Here is a 23,172-nt window from a genome sequence, read left to right as displayed (position 1 = left end):
ATTACATATAAACAACTGCAATCAAAATAATATTGTAATAAAATTGATTAGTGATTTTTAAAATATGTTATTCTACATTTTATTCTATAATTTGCTATATATAATAAACAGATAAATCAAATAAATATATTCTACAGTTCTGATATATAGAAAATTAAACTTAAAAAAAGTAAATAAATATATAGGTTTGACTAAAGTAAGAAACAAAATCGAATTTTAATTATAAATATTAAAAAAAAATTTTAGACCTTCATTTTTAGAGTTTTGTAATTTTTAATTACGGACCTAATGGCAATTATTGGCGTACATACTCTGATTTAAGAAAAAATATAACTGCTATAATATTTTAAAACAAAACTTGCAAATTTTTGCTCGATTTAAATACATATTTTAAAGATTAGAAAAATTTCGTAAAAACTTACTGTACTATAAAACCACGTGGACTCGAACTAAAGCCTAGTGTGGAAAAATACGTCACTTTGCTTACACGAGCGTTTTGCCCGAACATGTGCAAAACACAGGCTACAACGTAACGCGCATGCGCACTAGACTAAATTACATGCCGATAATGGAAAATGATGACCGGCGATGTAATTTTCTTTAATTAAATTTACATAGCTTGACTAAGTTAAGTTCTAAAATCAGCATGTACACAATTATTAAATTTTTAATACCAAGAATAACAACTTTGTTGCAACATAAGCACAATTCGAGCCTAAGTTTTTTTAATAACTTTTGTGTTTATGCACTACTTCCTTACTTTTTATTACATTCTTATCATTTTTTCAGTAGGTCCAGGTTAAGCTTTTTGGCAATTTAAAGTTTATGATTTAAATCCAGTCTATATAACGACGATTTTAACTTTTGTACAATAATCCCTAGGTTCTTCAAATAATTTATATTTTTTAAAAAATCGTAAGAAAATTGGTAAAGAGCATTGAAAAAAGTAATTAAATCTCTATTTATAAAACCTTAGAGACACGGACAATTTGCAAATAAAAAATTATTATAACGGGTAATTTTAAACTTGTTGTCAATGCAGTGCTACGGCAGCCTACGCAACCCAACGTGATGCCGACGGCATTAAAAGTTATTATTGGCGATTAAACTTCTAAAAATACCTCGAATAAAATTTATTAAAAAAGTTAATCTAAATATGGTAATATCAAGTTAAAGTATAATCTATTAATACATTTACTTGCATTGGCTTCTAAAACTTTTTCGTTTAGCTCGGTTCAAGCAAAAAGCTTAAATAGTTTAAAATATAATACACATTTAAACTAAACTTTTTTATTGAACCTACTACGACAAAAAGCATATTTTACACGAATTTTTTATAAGTAGTATAAAATGTATTCGATATTTTTCTGTGTAACCACCATTGTCAAACATTTCTTGGTATAGCATATTTTTTTCTTTTTAATACAAATTGAATCACAGATTACCAATAACTTTAAAAAAAGCAAAAACAAAATTCCACAAAAAATAATTTAAAAAAATAAATAACCTAGTATTAAGTGGTTATAATAACAAAAGGTTTAAATAACAAGCTTTTAAATACGTAACTTAATTTATGTAAAACAGTGCTGTGTATATTCCGAAAACGTACAATATTAACAACATAAACTTACTTAGATTTGATTATTAAAATTTTATAAAACCAAACGAATTTTATAGCCTATACAAAAAATATGTTATTATAAAATATGATAAATAAATTGACGTTTTGTATAGACATGCTAGTAACGGTTGAAAATATTACTATTTTAAGGCTCTGTGTAGACATGATCACCAACAATTACCATATGTACATACATAGCAATTTTCATTATCAATTTAATGATCTCCTGATATATTTAGTTCTTCTCGGATTAGTTCGGCAAGTAACCGCAATCCCTAAAACAGTTAAAATCCTTAAAGTTATAAGTATCTGTTTTGTTAAACATATGATGGTTAATATACTGCAACGTTTTTTTACATTAAGCAGATTTTAAAACTTAACGAAAACACGAATGGGTACTAACAAGATGCTGTACTTTTACATGATAGATGAAATTTATGTTTAGAAAACGCGCATAAATATCTAAAAAAACAGGTTTTTAAAAATTATACAAATAAAGCCGAATCTTTTAATATACAAAAAATAGTGTTTAAAATTTGATGTTAAGATTTGATATTTTCTTCTGTTTCTTTGTCCTACTCTACCTACGACGAAAAAGTGTTTTCTGTTGATTGTCATTCACGACCTTTGATCGAAAGCTAACTGTTGTGTCACAGAAGTTAAATTAAGTACATGTTGAAGTTGCCAGAAGCTTCGGTCGTGAGAAGCTTTTATCGTAACAACTTATTAAATTTTTTTTATGTGTTATACTTTTTGTCAAATTTTGTTTTGAATATCGGTAAAATATGGTCTTAAAATGACATTTTACGCGGCAATTTCGTCACCGACCCCCCGCGTTTTTTGCAGGCCGAACCTTCTGGCCGAAGCTTCTCACGGCCGAAGCTTCTGGTCCCCCATGTTGACAAATATATTTTTTGTTTACGTGTTTTCAGTTCACATGTGTTTTTTTGTAACAAAGGGAACAAAAAGTTCACAATTAATTAGCCTATCATGTCAGTGCTCTGCACTTTGGCTTTGAGAAGGCAGAAAGAAACACAACCCGACAACTAAATTAAAACCGGAACGGAGTGAAGGACTAATTTTAATTTAGTTAAATGACTAATGATTTTGCCGAGACAAACAAGTTTAGTCAGTAGAATCCAAAAACCTTTTTATGGTTGGGGTATAATCTAAAAATTATTTTAATTTGTTAAATTATTGTTTACATTTTACTACAGACATGACAGGCTAGCAAAAATGCGTGACGTCTAATTTGCATATCTGACCATCCTATTTAAAATTTAAATAATAATTTGCTTTCAAGTATGACCATCCTGCAGTTGTTTGTTCTAATCATTCAAATATATTTTATTACTGGAGATGCTGCTTTAAATTGTCCTACTTTCTGTACTTGTATTGGTGCACAGAATTCTACAGTAGAACTTGTTTGCAATGGTCCTACAGAAAGCGAAAATACCACCATTTCAAAATGTAACCGGGATTTTAATATTAGCACTTTTTCTGAATTATTAACTCCGAGAATATCAAAACTGACAATAAATTGCTTTAACTTGTCTTCAGTTAACAAAACGTACTTGGCAAATTTTGATAGCTTGACTCATTTAAATATTCAAAATGTATATCGAAAAGAATGTGTTTCTGATTTATTTGGCAATCTTGCAAGTCTATTGCAACTAAGCATAACAGATAGTGTATTAGATAGCAGTTGGACACAATCATCTTCACAACTTAAATCGCTACAATCATTGCATTTATCTGGCAACAATATTCAAAATATTAAAATCAAAAGTTCCAGCCTTTTAAGACTAAACCTTACAAATAATAAAATTAAAGAAATCCAAGGGTTAAAAAATTTGTCACAATTGACTAGCTTGGATATATCTAATAACCCCTTTATTTTATGTAACTCTGGGTTGCATAACTTGCTCAAATTATCTTTGCTTGATCTTTCAAACACATCGCTGCAAAGGCAAATAGAAGAATGCGCGAATGAGTTCAAATTTCTACCTCCTAACCTAAAATCTTTTATTGCTTCTCAAAATAGTCTAATTAGAGTTCCTGAATGTAATGGTCTGCTGGCAGGCATTACCAGTCTAACCTCAATTAATTTAAGAAATAACGATATCTCCTATATTGATTCTGCTACTTTTCAATCCTCGTGCTATAAAAATATTCAGTTTATCGATCTTCCGTCAAATAGGCTTCTTTCTATTGATAAAGCTGGCTTTACCTATTTAATGAACCTACAAAAACTAGACATCAGTAGCAACTATATACAGCACCTTCCAGTGGAAATTTTAAATTTTTTTAACAACAAGAGAAATCTTGAAAAAAGTTTAGAAGTTATGGGCAATCCTTGGTCATGTGATTGTTATCAACGAGATTTACAAGCTAGTTTACTTGCATCAAATAGAACCATAGTACAAATCATTTGTGATATTCCAAAAACACTCTCAGGCAAAAAGTTGACCAATGTACCAACCAAGGAACTTATCTGTACTGACGCAGTAATTGGAATTCCGAACAACGTTTCTGCAGAAGAATATGAAGACGGAAAACTGAGTTGCTCAACAGATGGGATTCGTAAGCCGATTGTGACCTGGATTTCACCAAAAGGTGAATTAGTGTCGATTGAAACTTTACAAAACAGTCAAGATCAAAGAGATAAATTTGCTTTGTCGCCTTTTGGTGAAGTTCTTACAGTAAAAAATGTTAAACTAGACAAAACTGGAATTTATAGGTAAAATTGAAATAAATTAACACTTGAATTTATGTTTAACTTGACTAAGGTAATTAAGGTTAAATTAATAAAGCGGAATTAATTTATCTATAATTGCTAGTCATTAGCTCCACTTTTCTATTGGTAACCTGAATTATACTCAAAATCCCAGTCTTTACACAGAAAAATAGGTTGGGTAATTAATTTATCTTCACAATGACTAAATTGTATTTTTAGATGCTTTGCAAAGAACAACAACATCTCAATTGTAAATGCAACCGTGGCTTTGAGTGTTTATTTAAGCCACACAAGTACAATCATCTACATCGTTGTTGCTTGCTGTGCCTTTATGGTTGCTATTACGGTTAACTCAATCAATATGTGCATGTATGTCAATACATTTAGTTCAACAAAATTAATTATTTAAAAAAATATTCTATGATTGTTTTTAAATTGTAAGAAAAATGTTTTTCCAAATAAGGCCATATCACATAGCAAATTTTTACCTAAATTTAGTTTTTACGATTTTTTGCTCTGTGCAGGTATATTTATGAGCACATTCAAAAGAAAAGGTTGTACAAGAAAGCAATTCGCGAGCAGGAAGAGGAATTAAAACTTAATCCCCCAATCAGACAAAAAACTAAACTAATGGACGAGTCATTGGCCTCACTTAATGCTGCTAACAGGTAAACAATGTGTAGGTAAAATTTGTTATTAATTAAATAACAAAGTCTAGTCTGGTCACATCCTGTGATATTTAAAGAACGTTATTTAAAAAAATTCAGTTGATAAGGCCAGAATATTTATATGATATCAAATCATGTTGAATTGTCAAAATGTTTTGAGGCATTGCTTATACACCCTCTGCACCAACTAAGTAACTTGTTAAAATTTAAGTAAATATTGTGGTTGTGTCAACAAATTAATCAATCATTTTCCGGGAAATGTAAGGGTTGTAACATGATGCTATTATTGATTATAAATCGATGCTCACACAAAACAAGAAAGCCTCAAATTATCACAAGGCTTCAGTTAACAAGAAAATATAAAATTTTCTTTATATATATAACAAAAATTTAAAATAAAGTATAAAAAGCACACTGACTTCAGTACCAACTTTTAATATTTCACCAAACTATTTTTACAGATATTATGGAAGGTATGATTACACCTGCCAGAACATGTTTCTGGACAGCTTTATAAAAGGTGCTCACACAGTTAAGAAAACAATCTACGATGCTCGCCATTCAGAGTTTTCCAACAACATGTGGGAATATGCCGCTCATATTAAAGATCGCTTGCATATCGAGATGCCCGGTGTTAGCATGCCTAACATCACAATGCCAAGTATTTCAATGCCAACGATTTCGATGCCTAGTATTCCAACTATTCAGGTATCAAAAAATAGTCAAAACTTTCCAAACTTTGCCTAAAATTTTATGTATGGCCTTTCTTTTGACTGTTGGTAGCTTAATTTTTGTTGCTATTTGATATTTGACAATAAGCAAATCGTTGTAATTCACTTGGTGCTTTTAATGGTCATTCATTCTTTATCTACATAAAGCAATCTTTTTGTAGAAATTTTTACCAATTACAATTTTACTAGGACATCAACACCAACATTGAGAAACTGAGTTCCAGCATGATGCAAAGAAGTCAAACGCTCGCTACATCTGTGGGATCAGTGTTTACGATGAGGCGAAGATGGATGTGGCAACAGCAAAACTCAAGTGACACAGATAGCAGAGATTCAGGTATAACAACTGTAACTATTTTTAACAACTTTTTTTGTGATCCATAGGAACTTTAGATTGTTGTGCATTGCCCTTCATGAATTTTTTGGCATTTTTTTTTATTCAAAACTCGTTTCTATTTTGTTTTGCTACAACCTGCTACTTACTGCTGCTAACTAAGTATATCGAGTCTGCTATATTCTGCTAAACTTAATAATTTATACAGAGTACGAATTAACGTTTAAAAAACGATTCGCTAAAAATGAGGTCGCATTTTTAGAGTAATTATTAGGTTCAAGTCATAATCTTCGTTTTTTTGTAACACTTGACGCGTTGCGTGGCATTTTTAAAATGTAACGTTAACGTATTGTTAAACAATCGTTAAGAATATTTTGCACAAAAACGAGACATTTTTAATTCTTTTAAGGCTGTGTTATGCATTTAAAAAATTGCGCAACAACTGAACGATCTCGGGAGCGAAATTTACACATTGCCAAAACATGGGAAGTTATTGTTATTAAATGCCCTATAGTAACCTACATTTACGCAGGATTATGATGATGTAATTAAATTAGTGTGAAACCGGTGTAAAATAGATCGTAAAAATATACACGAGAGTTTTATCACTGCCTGAACCTCTTTTTGTTGATTCGCTATTTCTAATATATTTGTAAAAAACGATTCGCTAATTTTAAAAAACGATTCGCTTTTAGCGAATAGCGACCCGTTATTTCGTTCCCTGTTATAAAAAAAAAAATTTTAATTTTAATTTTTCTGTAGATGACAATTTGGAGGAAGCTGGTATCACTCGAGTGACTGTTCATGTTCATAACAATCCTGTAACACCAGACCACAGCCCAGCTCATCACATCAACTCTTCAAACAACCGATTTGATGAAATGCCTGGGTGTTCAACCCAAATATATAATACCGAGTTGGACAGTCACATCGGTGAATTTTCAGGAAAGACAAATCCAAAAATTGTTCGTTTCAGCCCACATCACAATGCTACAGTTGAGCAAGATCCAAACTTGCTACAAAATCCAGAAAGCTTTTATAGTGTGGAGGACTCTAATCCAGTGTTGAGGTCTAATGAAGTTTTAGTAACAGTTAGTGGTGCTATCGATGATCAACAACTCCATTCATATGAGACTTCAGTTTAAATAAATAGATTCAAAAAAACTTTAATTTTTTTGATAAATATTTATAATGTTTATAGATTTACTTTTTTTTGATAAATATTTCAGAAAAGATTTACTTTTTTGATGAATACTTATAATTACACGAACACTACAGATTGCTGAAGCATAGCTCGCTAGTTCGCTAATGAAATATATTTATTTTGTTTGTTTGTAAATAGTTCACTGTGTGTTGTATGTGGTATAACATCTATCCTTAATGTCCTAGTAGTTCTTAGTATATATGATCTTTTAACAATAGTATTCTAACATTATTGACAAATCGTGCAATATTTAAATATCAAATTCAATTGCATTGTGCTATATCCATTTTCTTTTAAACATTTTACAACGACTTTACTTTTAGCTTTTTACGATTTTACCGGTAGATTTAATGAGAATAAAATGACAATAAACTAAATTTTTTTTTTGAAATTTGTTGGCGTTATTTCAGTTATTTTAAAGCTCACATCATAACCACTATCTTACATAAGATTTTAAAAAAACTAAAGATTTAGTTAAGTAACTTACAATAAAAAAAAAACCTACTTGATTTATTTGTTCCTCTGTTGCAAAAGAATAAGAAGCTCTCAAGTAAGGAGATGATTTTCCATCCTCCACCTCAAACACTGATCCAGGAAGCAGGAGTATCTTCTTCTTCAATGCTAACTTCTGCACCAAGCTCCTTGTGTCACTGATATCCTTTAATTTAATCCAATAAAACATCCCACCTTGCGGTTCATCATATTCCACAAGCCCTATAAGGAAATAAAAATGAGTTGTTTAAATATTAAAGATATATCTAACAATCAATACATTATTGCTAAAAATATTTAAACATTTAATATATCATAGTCACAGCTAAATAATGTTTAGCCATTTTTATGTTATGTTTTATATCTTTATTCTCGATGTGGGTAGGTCGAATGGGCGACCTAAACATAGAGTAACTTCATTTACTCTGACCCAGTCTCAAGTTGCCTTTAGCAGTTTGGGATATTTATGGATTATAATTGCTTGATAATTATGCTGCCAATTAGGTGCCGACTCAGCAGGAGTTCATACCATTTAAAGCGCCTTACTCAAGGGCGCTACAGCATAAGAGCAGTTGAAATTAAACCCCAATTTATGTGGTGTAGCAAGTGTTCTTACCACTACACCATGGTGCCAGTTATTTAAATGTCCGCCCTGTCTTTTAGTGTTCTGAATGATACATAACCTGATATGTGTTCTGAATGAAACGTAAAGATGACCATAATTTTTTTAGTTGAAACAAATATTAAAATTAAATAAACTTTTGAAAAACAGATATGCCATGAAATTGATTAACCATCTTAGCATTCTTTTTAAAGTGCAAACCTGAAAGCCATTTGTTTATTGCTTTCGACATAATATCTCGTTGGCTTTCATAAAAAGCTCGCACTTCTATAATGTGTTTTGCAAATCCCTCTAAACCCCAATCATCAAGAAGTTTGCTTGCCATTACCTTTAACATAAATAAAACTTGAAGAAAAGCGTATTTCTATATATATTGTATATTCTCCATGTGCAAATTTAAAATGCATAAAATGTTCACAAGGTATTTTCTAAAAGTTGTTGTTTTATGAATAATTTGTTTTCAAACCTGAACAAAAGTACTGGTGTGCATTGAGGTAGCTTGTTGATGAAAAACAACTCTATCTATAAAAGCTTGCGGTCCACTTACCCAACCTAATCTCAATCCTGACGATAAAACCTAAAATTCAGATATTATTTAATAAAAAGAGTTAATGAAAATAGGCTACTACACAAAGAAAGCATAAAAATAAAATTAAAAAAAATTGTTGTAACATGGTCACAGCAAACTAGTAAGAAGCAACTGGCTCAAATATAAAGAAAATTTTTTAAAGTTTTTTAAATTATTTTTTTTTAGTTTTTAAATTTTTTAAAGTAAGCAAAAATAAAAACTAGAAAATTTGTATAAAAATCCTGAAGTGTCTTCACATTTTACATTATAGTCATTTTATATAAAACAAAACATACATTTTAATATTTGCTATTAACTTACCTTTGACATGGAATCACATCTTATCACTCTGCCATCAACATCTATGGCCTGATAGCTTGGTATGAGATCCTGCATTTATTACAAAAATAATTTAAATAAAAAATTAGTGGCATTGTAACAATAATGTTACAAACTAATATTTATACTACTAAAAGTTTTTTTTAATATTTTTTTAAAAATACTTACGTTAAATTGTAAGAAGTAATAAGGATCATCCTCTACAATGATTAAGTCATATTGTTGAGCTATCTATAAAATTAAAGAATAGAATATATAAAAAAATAGAGGACAAGTTAAAAACCGCCCAGTATTTTACCTCATAGATTTCTTGCTTTCTCTGCAAAGTTGCTGTGGCACCTGTAGGATTACCGCAGTTGGGAATAGTATAAATCACTTTCGGTATGTCTGACTCTTTGTTTTTGGCATCACTGGGCTTCCATTTGCCTAACATTTGTAGCAAACTTTTTGATTTCATTCCATGCTTGTCAGTACTTACGGGAAGAAGGTTGCACCTCATTGGCCTCAGCTATACAAAAAATATTTTAATGAAATAAAAAAGGCAAAAATATTTAAACAAAATAAAAATTAAAAGCAATCTTTTTTTTATTGTATGTGTAACTTTAAATGTATTTTATTTTGATCGTAATTAATATAAATTTAATTTATATATACTGGGTTAGGTGAACATGCCATAACTAACTTAAAATACTTATGCACAAATTAGTTCTTATGGCATGTTTTAAATAATTAAATTGTCATTTTTTTCGTCGTGATAATGTAATATTTATTGTATATCTTTTTATTTACTTTCATTAATACCCGAAAAACCTAAATAAAAAATTTTTAAAAAGTAGGCTCTAATATGAAATCAAAATCTCTAAGGCCAAAAAAAACACAAATGCAGAAATTAAAATATAACCAACATTTACTTACCATAGCTAAGGTTCCAGGATAACACGGGTTATCTAATAGTACATTGTCTCCTTTGGTTATTAACATCTCCATAACTTTACTCAAACCTTCTTGACTACCCGTAGTAACACAAAATCCCAATTCATGACCATCTCTTGTGCTATCACTTAGCAGAGGTGGGTTGTGGTATTCCTTTTGTAGAGTTTTGATCCATTTTAAAAGTCCAAGTGTCCTAAGTCGATAAAAAATATTAAATTTTTTTGATGTCATGAAAAAAATTTTATAAAAAACACTTAAAAACTCAATTATAAAACTACCCCGCTGTTGCAGAGTACTGCAGTGCCCTTTCCATTTCATTTCCCTGCAGAATAATCTTACTTCCATCTTGCATCGTTATTTCAGTTTTTTTAAATGGAAACAACTTTGTATTTGGCCACCCAGTAGCAAGAGATAACATTTCGGGATCTTTTAATGCTGTTGCAGTTGCCTCTCTAAAGTCAAAAAGTTGAATTAAAATTTAACAAAGTGTAAGAGATTTGATAAGTTTTATTAGTAAAATTAAAATTATCAGTAAATATAATAAACTATAAACCTTTATAAATATGTTAAATTTGAATTAAAAATTTTTTTTGATTGCAAAATGCTTTTGTTTGTTGTGTAATATTTATAGTTTTTAATCTTTAAAAACCTAGGAGGCCTAACAACACATTTTCTTTAAAATATAATCCACTTACCTAATAGGAGACTGCACACGTGCAGCACTAGCAAGGGTAATAAACCTAAATTAAAAATAAATCAGATTTTTAATTATGCAGAATAACCAGATTTTATTTATGATATATTGTAAGAGACTGAAGCAGAATGCAAATTTATTAAAGTTATTATTATTTACATAAGTCTATAAAAAATTACCTTTGAAAGTTCATCTTAAAATTGGTTTCGGTTGACATAAAAATTTTGTTATATACAGAAATAGGCAATATAGGTAATTACAGCTGTTTTGTAAAACTGGTGCATTCCCTGTTTAGAAAGTTTGTGTAAGAATTTTAAAGTTTTTCCTCAATTTTTTTATTCACGCTAGACATATGATATAAACATACGAAAACATTTGTTATCCAAAACAAACTTACATTAACCTTCTAAATATTATTAATCATATTGTGTGGTTATTAACATGTCAATAGCTTTTTTTTGGAAGTTGGCACTAGTAACACTTTATTTTAGGTAGTAGCCAGAAAGGGGTTGAAGCATGTAAGCAAGGGAAATCAAACCAACGTTCTACAAAAAGCCTGGGTACTAGACACCACAAGTTTTATATTTTGTATAACCACAAAATGTATAAATGTACTGTATTAATTTATTTACAAACAAGATTGAATTTTTCTAAGAACAATACACCCAGAAATGTATATTACATTACAATGTGAACTACTCATAAACTTTTTTATGTATGCTTCCGTTATCCAAGAAATATTTATCAAAAATATGTGTACAGCTTGATTTAAAAACAAAAAAATACCCAAAGTTGTACAATTTGTTCATGATTGCAAATTAAGTTTCTTCAATTAAGCAATACTATCATTCAAAAGGCCTGAGTTGTTGGCCAACTCATTATTTACTTCAGTTAGCACATCAGCAAAGATCTTGTGGTTCCCTAATAACTTGTCATAGCACAGTTTGGCAGCAGATTTGTTTTTACAATCTAAAGAATACATGGCGAAAAAAATTAAATAAAAGGTGTTGCAAATATAAATAACAAGTAAAGTCTAAAAAATTAAATTCCAAATAATATATAAAATCATTTTTGTTACCTTTTTGTAGTGTGTGAAGCAGTGAAATACAAGGTTTAATGATGTCATTACTGCTTTCAGATTCCTCGACAATCTGGGGAATTGTGTTTGAGAAAATATAATCACATTCGGCAGATGTCCCCAAAACAACAGGCAGAACACAAGAACAATACTCTGGTAAGTCTGCTATGCTATCATTCATGTGAAAGGTTTGCGAATTACAAATATGATGATGTAAATCAGAGAGAATGGAGGATATTAGCTTTGTTGTAATGTGATGATAAGTTTTTTTTGTTAACCCACTGCTCAACTGAAACTCGCGCTGTAGTACATGGAGTAGATTGCCGCGAATTTCCGATTTAAAGCTCTACAGAAAAATATATATACAAGAACAGATTTTATATAAATCCAGAAAAACAATTATTTTGCAGAAGTTAATGTGAACAAAATACATCATGATCGTAGTGTTTAGGTTTCAAAACTATACAAAAGGTGGAAAAAACAAAATAAACTAATTTTCTGAGCTTAAAAACAAGATAACCTACCTGATGAAAGCCTTCAGGACTTTTTCTGCTGTAAGACATTAAAGTTACTAAAATCAAATCAAAACTTGCAAGCATGTTTTCCTTTTGTTTACTAAAACTATCTTGATCAGATTGTGCCCAATTTAGAGTGAGTAGTCCTCGATGTAATTTGTCAAACATGGCTAGCACAAATCCAATGTAATCCACAACCTTCGTACCTGTACAAAAAAATCAAAAAGTTTACCCTAATTTTAAATAACTTACTTGGTAAAGATTTAATTCTATAAATATGTTATCCTTTATATTATCAAAGCTTGTAACTGATCTAACACCGATATGTAGTCTATTCGCAGCCAAATTAACAGAGGGTTAGGGGAAGCATCTGGCACAGGTTAAGTTTAAGTTTATCAACAGCTTTACAGTACGCAGGGGTATAGAGTAAGTTGCCAGATATATATTGTTAAAGGCTTTGCACTTAAATAGGTTATGTGCAAATAGTGAAGTGTTTGCAATTTTAAGTATAGTAATGTCAGTGCTTTTAAATCACCAACATAAGCACAGTTTTAAAGTTACTTTTTTAAATAATCTAATAAATTATAAAAATGTATTCACTTTTACCTGTCTCAAGGAAAACTTCCAAAAACTGTAAAATTCTTTCTTTGACTGGAACCCCGCTCTCAATAAGATGAAGTAAAGCAGGAAAACATACATCCAATGCCATTTTAGCGAGTGACATTTGTTCTAAAACCTGTTGTGAAGAGGGTGCTGTAATTAAAGAAGTAGACAAACTTTGATCTTGGAATAGTTGCGACGACAAACTAAGTGAACCTATAACTTCTTTTTCGCACCAATCAATTAGAGAATAAATTTCTATCAAAGCAGCACATTCTTTAACATCCTCCTCATTTTCGGAAGTTGCTTTTAATGACAAATGCATACTTGATAAAAGTTTGCAAAATATCGCCAGAGCCCGAAACAGCATCGAGTCATTCCATTTTGTGTATTTGCCAGGTTGGCCGTGTAATTTGGTTTCTATCTCTTGTTTAATCTTTTTAAAGTGATCAATCAATTCAAACAGTAATTGCCTACAAGGTTCACTGGCATATACTGTCCGCATATTATTTTCCAGCAATATTGACAGATAGTTTAAAGCCTGGTCTGGTCTAGAATCTCTTTTTTCGACATTAAATTGTACGGATTTTGGTTTAGGCTTTTTTGACAATCTTTTCGATGATCTTCGTGATTTCGTTTTAGATAGAGCCGAATCTGTGTTTTCTTTTTCGATCAGGGATGTTTTCATCCACTCACAGATAAGTTCCAACAGCTCCTTATTCCACCCCCATTCCCCTATACACTTAATCAACATGGAATAATAAGATGACGAAGTTAGTTCAGGCAAGTCGCGAAGTTTCGGGATAATCCCCTTACTAAAAATAGGAATACTGGAAGGATGAAGATAGGAAGAGATCAAGAGTAAAGCATTTAAACATCGTTCATCATGGTATTCCCTAAAGCACATGTGAGTCATTTGAGGCAGAGTCTTGACTGTTAGTTTTTTCATAATCAGTCTTAAATCTTCCCCTTCCTTATCACTTGCTTTGTTTTTCATTTCACGAGCCAAATTAGTTTCGAAAGTTTTCCACAGTACACAAATCACTTCCAGAAAACCCGCAATAATATTCGGATCATTAAAAGCATCCACATTTTCTTCTTGTTGGTTACCTATTGCGCCACAAATCGTGCAACAAATTTCGTTTATGAATAAACCACACTCTTTCGCTGTTAGCTTATTACAATACAGATAAAACTTTCTGGCAGCAATTATGTTGTGTTTTAAAAAACAAAGCATTCTCGTGGTCCAGGATTTAAAGTCCATTGGCTGTGGAAGATAGGAACCATGTAGCAAGTTTACCAACCTTTTACTCACTGCTTTGTTTTCTACTTCCAACTGCGCCAGCAAATTTTCGACTGGGCAAATTTTCCAAAATGCAATCATGTTGATTTCTTTCACTTCCAGGAGCATGTCGACAAATGAAATTCTTACTTTTTCGCTTGTGTCATGCAAACACTGTCCCACACTGGGAAGAAGCTTTTTCAGAACTGGGTGAGCACACAGATTTCTAAGCAAGATGATTGTTCCTTTAAAAACGGATTCTCTAACATGCACAGAACTTGAATCGAATGCACAGGTCTTAAAAACACACTGCAGCAGCTCGGCAATGCATTTCGATGGAATAATATCCCAATAGATTTCCAAAGTTCTACACAAACCCAAAATGGCAACGCAGCGCACTTGTGGATAGTTATCATTTACAAGATCCTTAATTGCATTTATTTGCTTTACGATGAATTGCTCTCTTTCATGGCTTTGATTTCCTCCTTCTGTTGGAAAAGTAAGGGGAAAAACATCAAACAGTATTTCAGCAGCATTTGCTCGAACCATAGCATTTCTGGCCTTCAATGCTCTCCAAATAATTGGGTTGTATAACCTTGTAAGCATATGGTGAACTTGAAGCGAACTCTTATGCTCAATGATACCCTTCAAAATAGGGTGGTATAACGAAAATATATTCGGATCTTGCCGTGGAGAATGCAATGAACAATACATGATATCCTGAATTCCAAATTCCTCTATGATTAACTTAAAGTCATCAGAACCTAGCATCCATGCTATATGGTAAATATATCCATAACCTTCTAGGTAACTGAAGTTGGTTTGTTTTGGAATATTAGCACTAATTGCTCGATGTACACATTTCATGACATCGGTGTGTATAAGCATCACGTGGGCAACAAACTTGCGACCTGTTGCCCCTTTTAAAAAACCTGGATGTAAAGAACAAGAAATCAACAGTTGGCGAAGTTCAACTACACTTTCCTTTAGTTCAATGTCCTTGATTTTAGCAATTGCTTCTTCAGATAAATCAAGACTTGCAATTGCTTTTTGAAAATTGCAGATTTCTATCAGAGCAATTTTGGATTGCTGTTTAGGCTGTAAACGAACTTCAAGGTAGGAAGATAAGAGATAAATTAAAGGATTGATTATCAACCCCTCTTTATTGGGTAATTCTTTTTGCCAACACAACAAAAACATTTCACACAACTTTTTAGATACAGCAGCGCTGTTAAGATTTAACATAGATGTGTGTAATATTGAAACAGTTTTGATAAAATTGGGAATAGTGTTCATTGAATCTAACTGCAATGCAGCTATGCAAAGTGCAACAATGTTTAGTAATTCCAAGTAAATTCTGTCAAATTTTTCTTTCTGTCTGTCCTCATTTTCAGGAAGATCGATGGACGAGTTAAAAGCCCTGGCATAATCTTTTAACACTTCAGTGCAAATAACAAACACATTTGACCATATTTGTTCAATTTGATTCTTGTTCAGTTCTTGTAAAATATCATTCAAAGTTGATACCATACGATTTGATTTTTTCTTTGCAACTAAAATAGTTTCGTTATGACCTATTTCAAGACCGCTAAAAAATGAATAAAATTCCTCCTTGCCTTTTTCAGCAGCATTCAATAATTCAGATCGACTCATTTTTGTTTAATTGTTTTATAAAATTCAGAGTTTAGTATTTAGATTTGGAAATGCGAGTTTAAGATTAGAGCAAACTGGGCAGCTTTCGGAGATGGAAAAGGTTTTAAAGTATCCAACTTTAAATCTTTTAATGTTGAAAGAAGTGTGCTAGAAAAAAATATTCACTATTAGGAAAAAAATTAAATAAATTGCCTTAACTAAAAAAAAAACATTTACAGCTAAAAAACAAAGCTGTTGATTTAAAAAATAAAACTTAAAAATCCTTTAAAGAATTATTTACAAAATGAATAGTTTGAGTGTAATATAAGATAAAGTTTTGTAAAAGTAACAAAAGATTGATTTTTATAAATTTAATTAACCTGCAAGTACAGTATAAAAGATGGCCGTCCTTGTAAAGTTGTTGAGCTAGTTCAAGTTGATGATTGTTCATCAACTTCTCATTCACAACAACTATTAATGGTTTTTTGGCCTCCAAAACTTCTAGACAGCTTCCAGCGCCTTAAGATAAACAAATAGGACTAGTTATACATTTTTTTATTCCGTTGTCAATTCATTCCAATTTGTAAACATAAATTGCTACGGAATTTTATATTCTAGTATGTTGTAAGGTAGTAGTATTCAAATTTAAATAGTTTTATAGATAACAACAAAATATTTTTAACAATAAAACTTTTAACTATAAATATAACAGATGTACTATGTAAACAGTCAGTAATGTCAACGTTTTTTCACTGTAAATCAATTATATATATTTTATTTAAAATAAAAAAAACGGATGCCACACTAATAAATACCTGCGTGGCTAATAACCAAGTCAGCACTTTTAATATCCTCTGAAATTGAAGATTTATATCGATAACCTTCCACAGTAAAATCTGATAATTTAATATTTTCAACTTCTTGAATTCCTTTACCAAACTGAACGGTTAGTTTTTGGTAGCCATGACTTCGAAGAATCTAAGTTACAAAACACAAGAAAAAATAATTTAACAATAGTTAAGCAGTTGATTATAGTAAAAAATAAATAAACATAAGACAAATATACCTGCTGTATGCTACTTCATTTTTAAATCAAAAACTATTTTTTAAGTAATTGCACCAAAAATTTGATATTATTTAAAATCTAATTACCTGAATTATAGGTTTTGTTATCACCAGCTCTGTTAAACCATCAAACCTTGTAGATCCAACAGTGACAAAAACTGACATTGAAATCCAAACAATTAAATTTAAAACAAAATCGCCTACGTATCTAAAAAAAAAATGTTGTAAATCAAAATGAAAAACTTTTAAAAACTTAATTAAATATATTGGACAAAATCAGTTGAGAATCATATTAACATTAAAGTGCAAATATGTTGTAAATATACAGAAGTTAGATTTTACAATGCCAAAAACATTGCAAAAAATCCTTAATTATTTCTTTACAAAAATTTATAATTAATGTTTTGTTGTAGTAGTTGTGTTTAAGGAATTAAATTTAAAAAGTATAAAATTAAATTAAAAAGGCGACAAAAAACTAAAATATCAAAACTGTGCAGAAACATAGTTACTAAGACCTTGAATAAACATAATTAATAAACAAAATTAAAAGTTTTATTCAAATTTCGTTAAATCGTCAATAAATGAAAGGTCCGTTGCTATAACTTCGACTTGAAATTCCTTTTTTTCTTCTTTTTTAACCAGTTTGTTTTCAATTTTAAATTCTGTGTTGCTTGTTGCTGTTATAGGATTGGCAACAGGATCCCCGAATTTTCTTTTTCGTGCCTGATGTTTTCTTTTCTCGTGGATCATAAGGGGAGGAATTGGATGCGAAGAATAAAGACATAAAGAAGGGTCGGTATATTCTGGAACCTCTATATTTAAATCAGAGGCAACAATTTTCATAACATCGTCAGCATAACTAAAAAAATATTTTTTTTATAAAATATATATAACAAGAAAAATTATTTATTACTTAGGTTAAAAATTTTCCAATATTATAATTCTTTTACCCATAAATTCTAAGATGTGCATGTTTATCTTGTTTAGTTGATTGTAAATTAATTATTGCAAGTTTTCCTCCATTTCTGGTTGTAAACAAGGGTAGACCAGAAGCTGGAACAATCTAAAAACAAAAAACACACAATAAAAAATAAATTATTTTTTTGTATATATATTCTATAAAAAATTAATTAAAATGTACTAAGATATTTTATGTATGTTTACTTGTAAGGAAGATCCAATAACAATGCTTAAGTCTGCAGATTTGCAAAATTTTTCGGATAAATTAAGTTCATCAACTGGTAAAGCATCTTCCCAATCTAATATTGTGTCTTTTAAGTGACCTCGACATCTAAAAAAAACAAAAATTAAAAAAATATTTGTAACCTTAGGTATTTATTATCTTAGGTGCTTAGGTAAAAGGTGAACTTACAATCCACGTTTTTTCTCTACTTTACATTTTTCTCCGGTAAATTTCAAACCCATCGTTGGCGCTACATAACCAAGAATATATTCCCTAGTGATATAAACAATTTAAATCCTTTAAACAATTAGATCCATATAAGTAAAATATGTTAAACTTTTAAAGATAAGGGATTTTGTAGCTTTAAAATTGACTTACCTTAGGCACTTCTGACATTTTTGTGAAAACATGTTACCATGCAGTTCGGCTAATCTATCTCTGGGAAAACCGGAACGTAGGTGAAGTCCATCAACATTTTGTGACACAATAAAATGAATCAAACCTACAATTTACTCCAGTTGTATAAATATAATTATATGCATATATAAAATTGGTGGTAATTTAAGAAAGTTATATATATAACCCAAAATAATAAAACAAAGATAACACTATAGACAGTGAAAACTAAAAAGAATTAAAAAATAATAAAAAAATTTAAAATATTTTTTCTGTTATTGTTATGTTTACTAATTTTTTATACCTTTAACTTAACCAAATTAAACATTTTTAAATATTTAAACACAAACCCAATTTTTCCAATTCTACCAATAAGCGATGTGTAAATGTGGGTATAGCTTGATCGAATTTGATATCACTTGTGGGTGTTTCCCCTTTGTTTTCCAGGGTCCAAACCCCTTTAGGTCCCCTAAAATCTGGTATTCCAGCTGCAGTGCTTATCCCAGCTCCTTTAAATAAAAAATAAAACATTAAGTCTAAAATACAATTAGTTGGATTTTGCATGATTTAAAAACTAAACTAATTTTAAATGTATATAATTAAAATAAAGTTTGTGCTTAATTCTCTACAATATTATCAATAAAACTAAACATATTTAAGATAAGAGAAGTTTTATGCTATTCCTAATATTTAATAACTGCATTCAGACATTGCAACAAGGGTATATGATTAAGTGTTAGGCCATAAACATAAATTTTTAAACAGTTAAACTACATTATATTCCAGTCTGGAAAGTAGGGCAGCGTGCAAGCACAAAATTTTTTTCAGTGAAAAAAACGCACGCCTGAAATTAAAGTTTTGCATGCCTGGTTTTTAAAAAAATTCGCACACGCGCAATACTGACGCCTTGTGGTAGCATATTTAAGTAAAACATGCAAACGTATATCAAGTGTGCACAAGTAGAGCGCGGTGACGCCATTTTTTACGCTTGCACGCACGACATCTCGTAGAAAACTGCCCTACTCTCCAGATTGGATTATATTGAAATCATAATCAACACTTAAACTTTTACAAACCAGTGTGTACAACAACGATTTTACTCGACCGAATCATTTCAGAAAGTTCATGAGCTTTATCGATTATATCTTGCTCAGTATCAACCATCTATATAAAAAATTAAAAACACTTTTTTGAACTACAAATATTTAACATAGAGAACTAAAACCATTTAAACTAAAAATTTTGAATCATATACAATAACATAAATAGTAAAATAATAGTCTAATTCGTTACACAGAAAGATTAGAAGGTAACTTATTAAACATTAGTGGTGAAATTTAAATTTCATATATTTAAAAAAATTTTTTTTTTGTATATATCTTTATCCTCGATGTGGGAAAGTTGAATGCGCAACTTGAACATAGAGTAACAACTGTTACTCCGACCCAGTCTCGAGTTGCCTTTAGCAGTTTGGGATATTATAGATTATTGTTGCCCGGTAAATATGCTGCTGATTAAGTGCTGGCTCAGCAGGAGTTCATACTGTTTATAGCGCCTTACTCAAGAGTACTACAGCATGAGAGCAGTGGGGATTAAACCCACGACCTCATGGTGGTGTAGCAATTGTTCTTTCCACTACACCCTGACACCACGCTCAGACAGTCAGACGCTGCCGGTAAATAACTTATATTTGTATATACTTACCTCTGGTTGACCACATTTTCCTTTATTTATGTAGGGTGATAAACCTGATGCATAATTCACTGACATTGTGCATAAACTTATTTGTTAACCTTAAAAATCCTTTTTCGATTATACAAAATAAAAATTTACAGGCAACTCTTATCTTTTTTTTAAATTAACAACTTTCTGACAGTTACAAAGCTAAATTACTTTTAAATACTTTGCTTATTTTTATATATTTTTTAAAAAATAGTTGTAACTTGTTTTAAATCTTACGCAAAATGTGGTTTATCGAGTCACCAGCTTACATTTATTTTAATCTTGACAATAACAAATAAATTATGATTTCTATGGATAAAATGGTTTCCCGCGTTTGAAAAAACACTAAGTTACCAAATAAAACTTTTTTTAAACTTAAATTTTTATTTGTTCAGGTGCGTTTAACAAATAAACATCAACGGCATTTTTATGAAAAAAATTTAAGCAAGGTTAGTATATTTTTGATAGTAAAATACAAATAAAGAAAAAAATTAAAAAACAGAACTTGCGACTAGAATTTTGTTATATCACATTTGACAACGTGGCGATAAGTTATCCAAGCGAAACTACATCAATAACGAAAATACATTTTATTTTATTTTGCAAGTACTTTTTGTTATATACGATTTTATATATACCGTTTGTTTAAATAGCACCGGTTATGTCGCACCGTAATTCTAGCTAAGTCAACAATTCACACGTGTTTACTAATATATGGGAGTAACTGGATACAGATCTTCCAGTGTAACACAAATAGCTGACATCTTTGTCTTTCTCATTCCGAAGGTACGAATTTCTCCGTTTAAACTCTCCGGTATTTGGCAATTATCATCAAACCACCATCCACCATCCTCTTCCAAAGCACAATTTCGACCACTCCTAAAAAGTAATTCTTAGCGTTTGGGTTTTGGTATTTTTGATATATATTTTATTTAAATACTTAAGTATTATTCTTGTTTTACCAGTCGTTGTCCATGTCTCTTGTAGAAAACGGCACATCGCTCAGAAAAGTATTTCCATTCGTTAATGTTCCCGTAAAGTTTCCCACCCTTAAATGATAAAATTCAGCTTCGCGTTCGACAACAAAGGATCTTAAATTTAAAAAAAAAACGTTTAAAACAATTTTGCCACGCACAAATTTAACATATTAATATTAAGATTTGGTAAAATATTTAATAGAGTTTTCTTACGACCATTCTCCCCACTCCACATCTAAGTCGAACCACTGAATGTCAATTCTTAAGCGACATGTGTAGTAGTTGGTTAACTCATGAAGATACTGAAGTCCTGAATGTGTAAATCAAAAAATTAATCAAGTTAAAAAAGTTTACCAGTTTAAATATTCACTCTTTTAAAATTGACTGCTTAAAGTAATTTATTAGTAAGCTTTCGTACAATTAATTGTAATGATACCAAACATTTCTGCTAATTTACCTTTCCAGAATTCACCGGTTGGATAATTGCCGAATCCGCTTTTATAATCTGCCCAATCGCGGTCAAAACTTTCATAATTTTGAAATCTATATTGGAAAACCTGTACACAATATACTTTAATCATCACCATTGTAAAATAAAACTAAAACTTTATAAAAATATCTTTCTGTTTTGTATATTATGATACCCTACATTTATTAGAATTTACCGAAACTAAGCCATTGGGCGATGGAATAAAATCAAAGTCGTTGCATCTATCATATTTACAACAAGAGTAGCAATGTCGGTTCTAAAATTAAAAAGAAGTTTACTTACAAAAGCATTATACACCTAAGTAATGTGTAAGGAGCAATGTAATTACCCTTGAGTCTAAGTTGTTGTCCGACCAACAGTTTGTAGGATTTCCATTTGAGTTTGAAGCACATGACTTCGTGTTTTTGCAACGTTTCTCGATATGTTGTCTACCATCTTCGTAGGTTGTCCATCTTGTTTGGCATGTATTCTATAAACGAAGCTTATTGTGATTCAATAACTTACTATTTTAAGATTAATGTTACTGTTTAAACACTCACACAAATTAAGCCAAATTTATTCTAAAAACAAAGTTAAATGAACCTTGCGCGTATAACAGCCAGCTTGGTCTTTGTTTTAAGCTTAATATAAAATATTTAAAGGCTATTTTATAGTTTACGCGTACATAAGACAAATTTAAACTTTGCCTAAATAGTTTTACCTCCCAGCGTTTGCAGGTTTGTATCTGAAAATTATCAGGTTCGTCGTTAATTTGTGTTCCAACTTCGCAAATTAAATTTGCATTTGCAACCGTCGCAAGCGTGATTAGAACAAATTGTATCAACATTCTTAGCATTAAAATAACGTTTTCTTTATAGCACTGTTTAACTAGTTAAAATCGTCTTAGTTCTATATAAGCCTACGCCCTATTAGAATTTCTTGATAAAAATACTGTTGAACTTCCCACCGGAAATGAAATAATAAATTATATTGCATGGAAATAATATCACATCCTATTTGTAATTGTTTTAAATCATAGGATTCCATTATCATAATTTTTTAACAAAAAATTAAAACCCATTGTATAACAATTTGTTTTTGCTTGAACTAATTTAATAATAAGTGTATTTTAACTACCGAAATCGAATCCTATTCACTAGATTGCTTTAAATCAGCATTGCCTTTTTCTAACAAACATACCGATGTTATTTTACGTAACGCACAGCGCTTATTATTAAAAGAAAGATCAACAAAAATAAAGAAACTTTGTAATTAAAAATTTTAAATAAAATTTAAAATCAAAGGTAAAA

General features: G+C 30.4%; 5 protein-coding genes across 5 annotated transcripts; 1 reads left to right on the top strand and 4 right to left on the bottom strand.

Annotated features, from left to right (window-relative positions):
- Positions 1-1,429: 1,429 nt before the first annotated feature.
- Positions 1,430-11,206, bottom strand: LOC145751543 (kynurenine/alpha-aminoadipate aminotransferase, mitochondrial-like). The gene is made up of 11 exons (XM_082567723.1): positions 11,123-11,206; positions 10,945-10,989; positions 10,528-10,701; positions 10,232-10,442; positions 9,615-9,824; positions 9,485-9,547; positions 9,299-9,367; positions 8,876-8,986; positions 8,611-8,737; positions 7,801-8,009; positions 1,430-1,896 (listed from the first exon to the last, which is right to left on the bottom strand). The coding sequence occupies exons 1-11, from the start codon at positions 11,158-11,160 to the stop codon at positions 1,837-1,839; spliced, it is 1,317 nt and encodes a 438-aa protein (XP_082423849.1). The 5' UTR covers positions 11,161-11,206; the 3' UTR covers positions 1,430-1,836.
- LOC145751534 (uncharacterized) lies at positions 2,304-7,653 on the top strand. Its single transcript, XM_082567711.1, has 6 exons — positions 2,304-4,361; positions 4,578-4,727; positions 4,883-5,026; positions 5,488-5,734; positions 5,947-6,094; positions 6,854-7,653. The coding sequence occupies exons 1-6, from the start codon at positions 2,926-2,928 to the stop codon at positions 7,234-7,236; spliced, it is 2,508 nt and encodes an 835-aa protein (XP_082423837.1). The 5' UTR covers positions 2,304-2,925; the 3' UTR covers positions 7,237-7,653.
- Positions 11,207-11,415: 209 nt separating the features above from the next.
- LOC145746525 (condensin-2 complex subunit G2-like) lies at positions 11,416-16,071 on the bottom strand. Its single transcript, XM_082564815.1, has 4 exons — positions 13,143-16,071; positions 12,546-12,742; positions 12,022-12,367; positions 11,416-11,912 (listed from the first exon to the last, which is right to left on the bottom strand). Exons 1-4 carry the CDS (start codon positions 16,069-16,071, stop codon positions 11,776-11,778), a joined length of 3,609 nt encoding a protein of 1,202 aa, XP_082420941.1. The 3' UTR covers positions 11,416-11,775.
- Positions 16,072-16,095: 24 nt separating this feature from the next.
- Positions 16,096-17,318, bottom strand: LOC145746542 (UDP-N-acetylglucosamine transferase subunit ALG13-like). The gene is made up of 4 exons (XM_082564816.1): positions 17,203-17,318; positions 16,866-17,028; positions 16,431-16,569; positions 16,096-16,218 (listed from the first exon to the last, which is right to left on the bottom strand). Exons 1-4 carry the CDS (start codon positions 17,278-17,280, stop codon positions 16,110-16,112), a joined length of 489 nt encoding a protein of 162 aa, XP_082420942.1. The 5' UTR covers positions 17,281-17,318; the 3' UTR covers positions 16,096-16,109.
- Positions 17,319-17,438: 120 nt separating this feature from the next.
- LOC145753952 (NAD-dependent protein deacylase sirtuin-6-like) lies at positions 17,439-20,580 on the bottom strand. The gene is made up of 8 exons (XM_082570506.1): positions 20,399-20,580; positions 19,771-19,858; positions 19,045-19,203; positions 18,677-18,800; positions 18,488-18,571; positions 18,280-18,406; positions 18,066-18,178; positions 17,439-17,974 (listed from the first exon to the last, which is right to left on the bottom strand). Exons 1-8 carry the CDS (start codon positions 20,462-20,464, stop codon positions 17,668-17,670), a joined length of 1,068 nt encoding a protein of 355 aa, XP_082426632.1. The 5' UTR covers positions 20,465-20,580; the 3' UTR covers positions 17,439-17,667.
- Positions 20,581-23,172: the final 2,592 nt, after the last annotated feature.

The sequence above is a fragment of the Corella eumyota genome, chromosome 1 (genome assembly GCF_963082875.1).
Source record: "Corella eumyota chromosome 1, kaCorEumy4.1, whole genome shotgun sequence".
Classification (NCBI taxonomy): Eukaryota; Metazoa; Chordata; class Ascidiacea; order Phlebobranchia; family Corellidae; genus Corella; species Corella eumyota.
Note: the sequence above shows the minus strand (reverse complement) of the source record. Positions and strands in the feature narration are given on the sequence as shown.

What these genes read in the sequence shown, in the direction of transcription:
- LOC145751534 (XM_082567711.1), top strand. Translation starts at nt 2,926, where the DNA reads ATGACCATCCTGCAGTTGTTTGTTCTAATCATTCAAATATATTTTATT. An exon ending in GACAAAACTGGAATTTATAG is followed by an intron (nt 4,362 to 4,577) that starts GTAAAATTGAAA and finishes TTGTATTTTTAG; the next exon opens with ATGCTTTGCAAAGAACAACA. An exon ending in CTAGTATTCCAACTATTCAG is followed by an intron (nt 5,735 to 5,946) that starts GTATCAAAAAAT and finishes CAATTTTACTAG; the next exon opens with GACATCAACACCAACATTGA.
- LOC145751543 (XM_082567723.1), bottom strand. Translation starts at nt 11,160, where the DNA reads ATGTCAACCGAAACCAATTTTAAGATGAACTTTCAAAG. An exon ending in CGTGTGCAGTCTCCTATTAG is followed by an intron (nt 10,702 to 10,944) that starts GTAAGTGGATTA and finishes TTTTGACTTTAG; the next exon opens with AGAGGCAACTGCAACAGCAT. An exon ending in ATCCTGGAACCTTAGCTATG is followed by an intron (nt 9,825 to 10,231) that starts GTAAGTAAATGT and finishes TTTTTTGTATAG; the next exon opens with CTGAGGCCAATGAGGTGCAA.
- LOC145746525 (XM_082564815.1), bottom strand. Translation starts at nt 16,071, where the DNA reads ATGAGTCGATCTGAATTATTGAATGCTGCTGAAAAAGGCAAGGAGGAA. An exon ending in GGAAGTTTTCCTTGAGACAG is followed by an intron (nt 12,743 to 13,142) that starts GTAAAAGTGAAT and finishes TTTTTTGTACAG; the next exon opens with GTACGAAGGTTGTGGATTAC. An exon ending in GCTTCACACACTACAAAAAG is followed by an intron (nt 11,913 to 12,021) that starts GTAACAAAAATG and finishes TGTATTCTTTAG; the next exon opens with ATTGTAAAAACAAATCTGCT.
- LOC145746542 (XM_082564816.1), bottom strand. Translation starts at nt 17,280, where the DNA reads ATGTCAGTTTTTGTCACTGTTGGATCTACAAGGTTTGATGGTTTAACA. An exon ending in TAACAAAACCTATAATTCAG is followed by an intron (nt 17,029 to 17,202) that starts GTAATTAGATTT and finishes TTTGTAACTTAG; the next exon opens with ATTCTTCGAAGTCATGGCTA. An exon ending in CTTTTATACTGTACTTGCAG is followed by an intron (nt 16,219 to 16,430) that starts GTTAATTAAATT and finishes ATTTTTTTCTAG; the next exon opens with CACACTTCTTTCAACATTAA.
- LOC145753952 (XM_082570506.1), bottom strand. Translation starts at nt 20,464, where the DNA reads ATGTCAGTGAATTATGCATCAGGTTTATCACCCTACATAAATAAAGGA. An exon ending in GGTAGAATTGGAAAAATTGG is followed by an intron (nt 18,801 to 19,044) that starts GTTTGTGTTTAA and finishes AGTAAATTGTAG; the next exon opens with GTTTGATTCATTTTATTGTG. An exon ending in GTAGAGAAAAAACGTGGATT is followed by an intron (nt 18,407 to 18,487) that starts GTAAGTTCACCT and finishes TGTTTTTTTTAG; the next exon opens with ATGTCGAGGTCACTTAAAAG.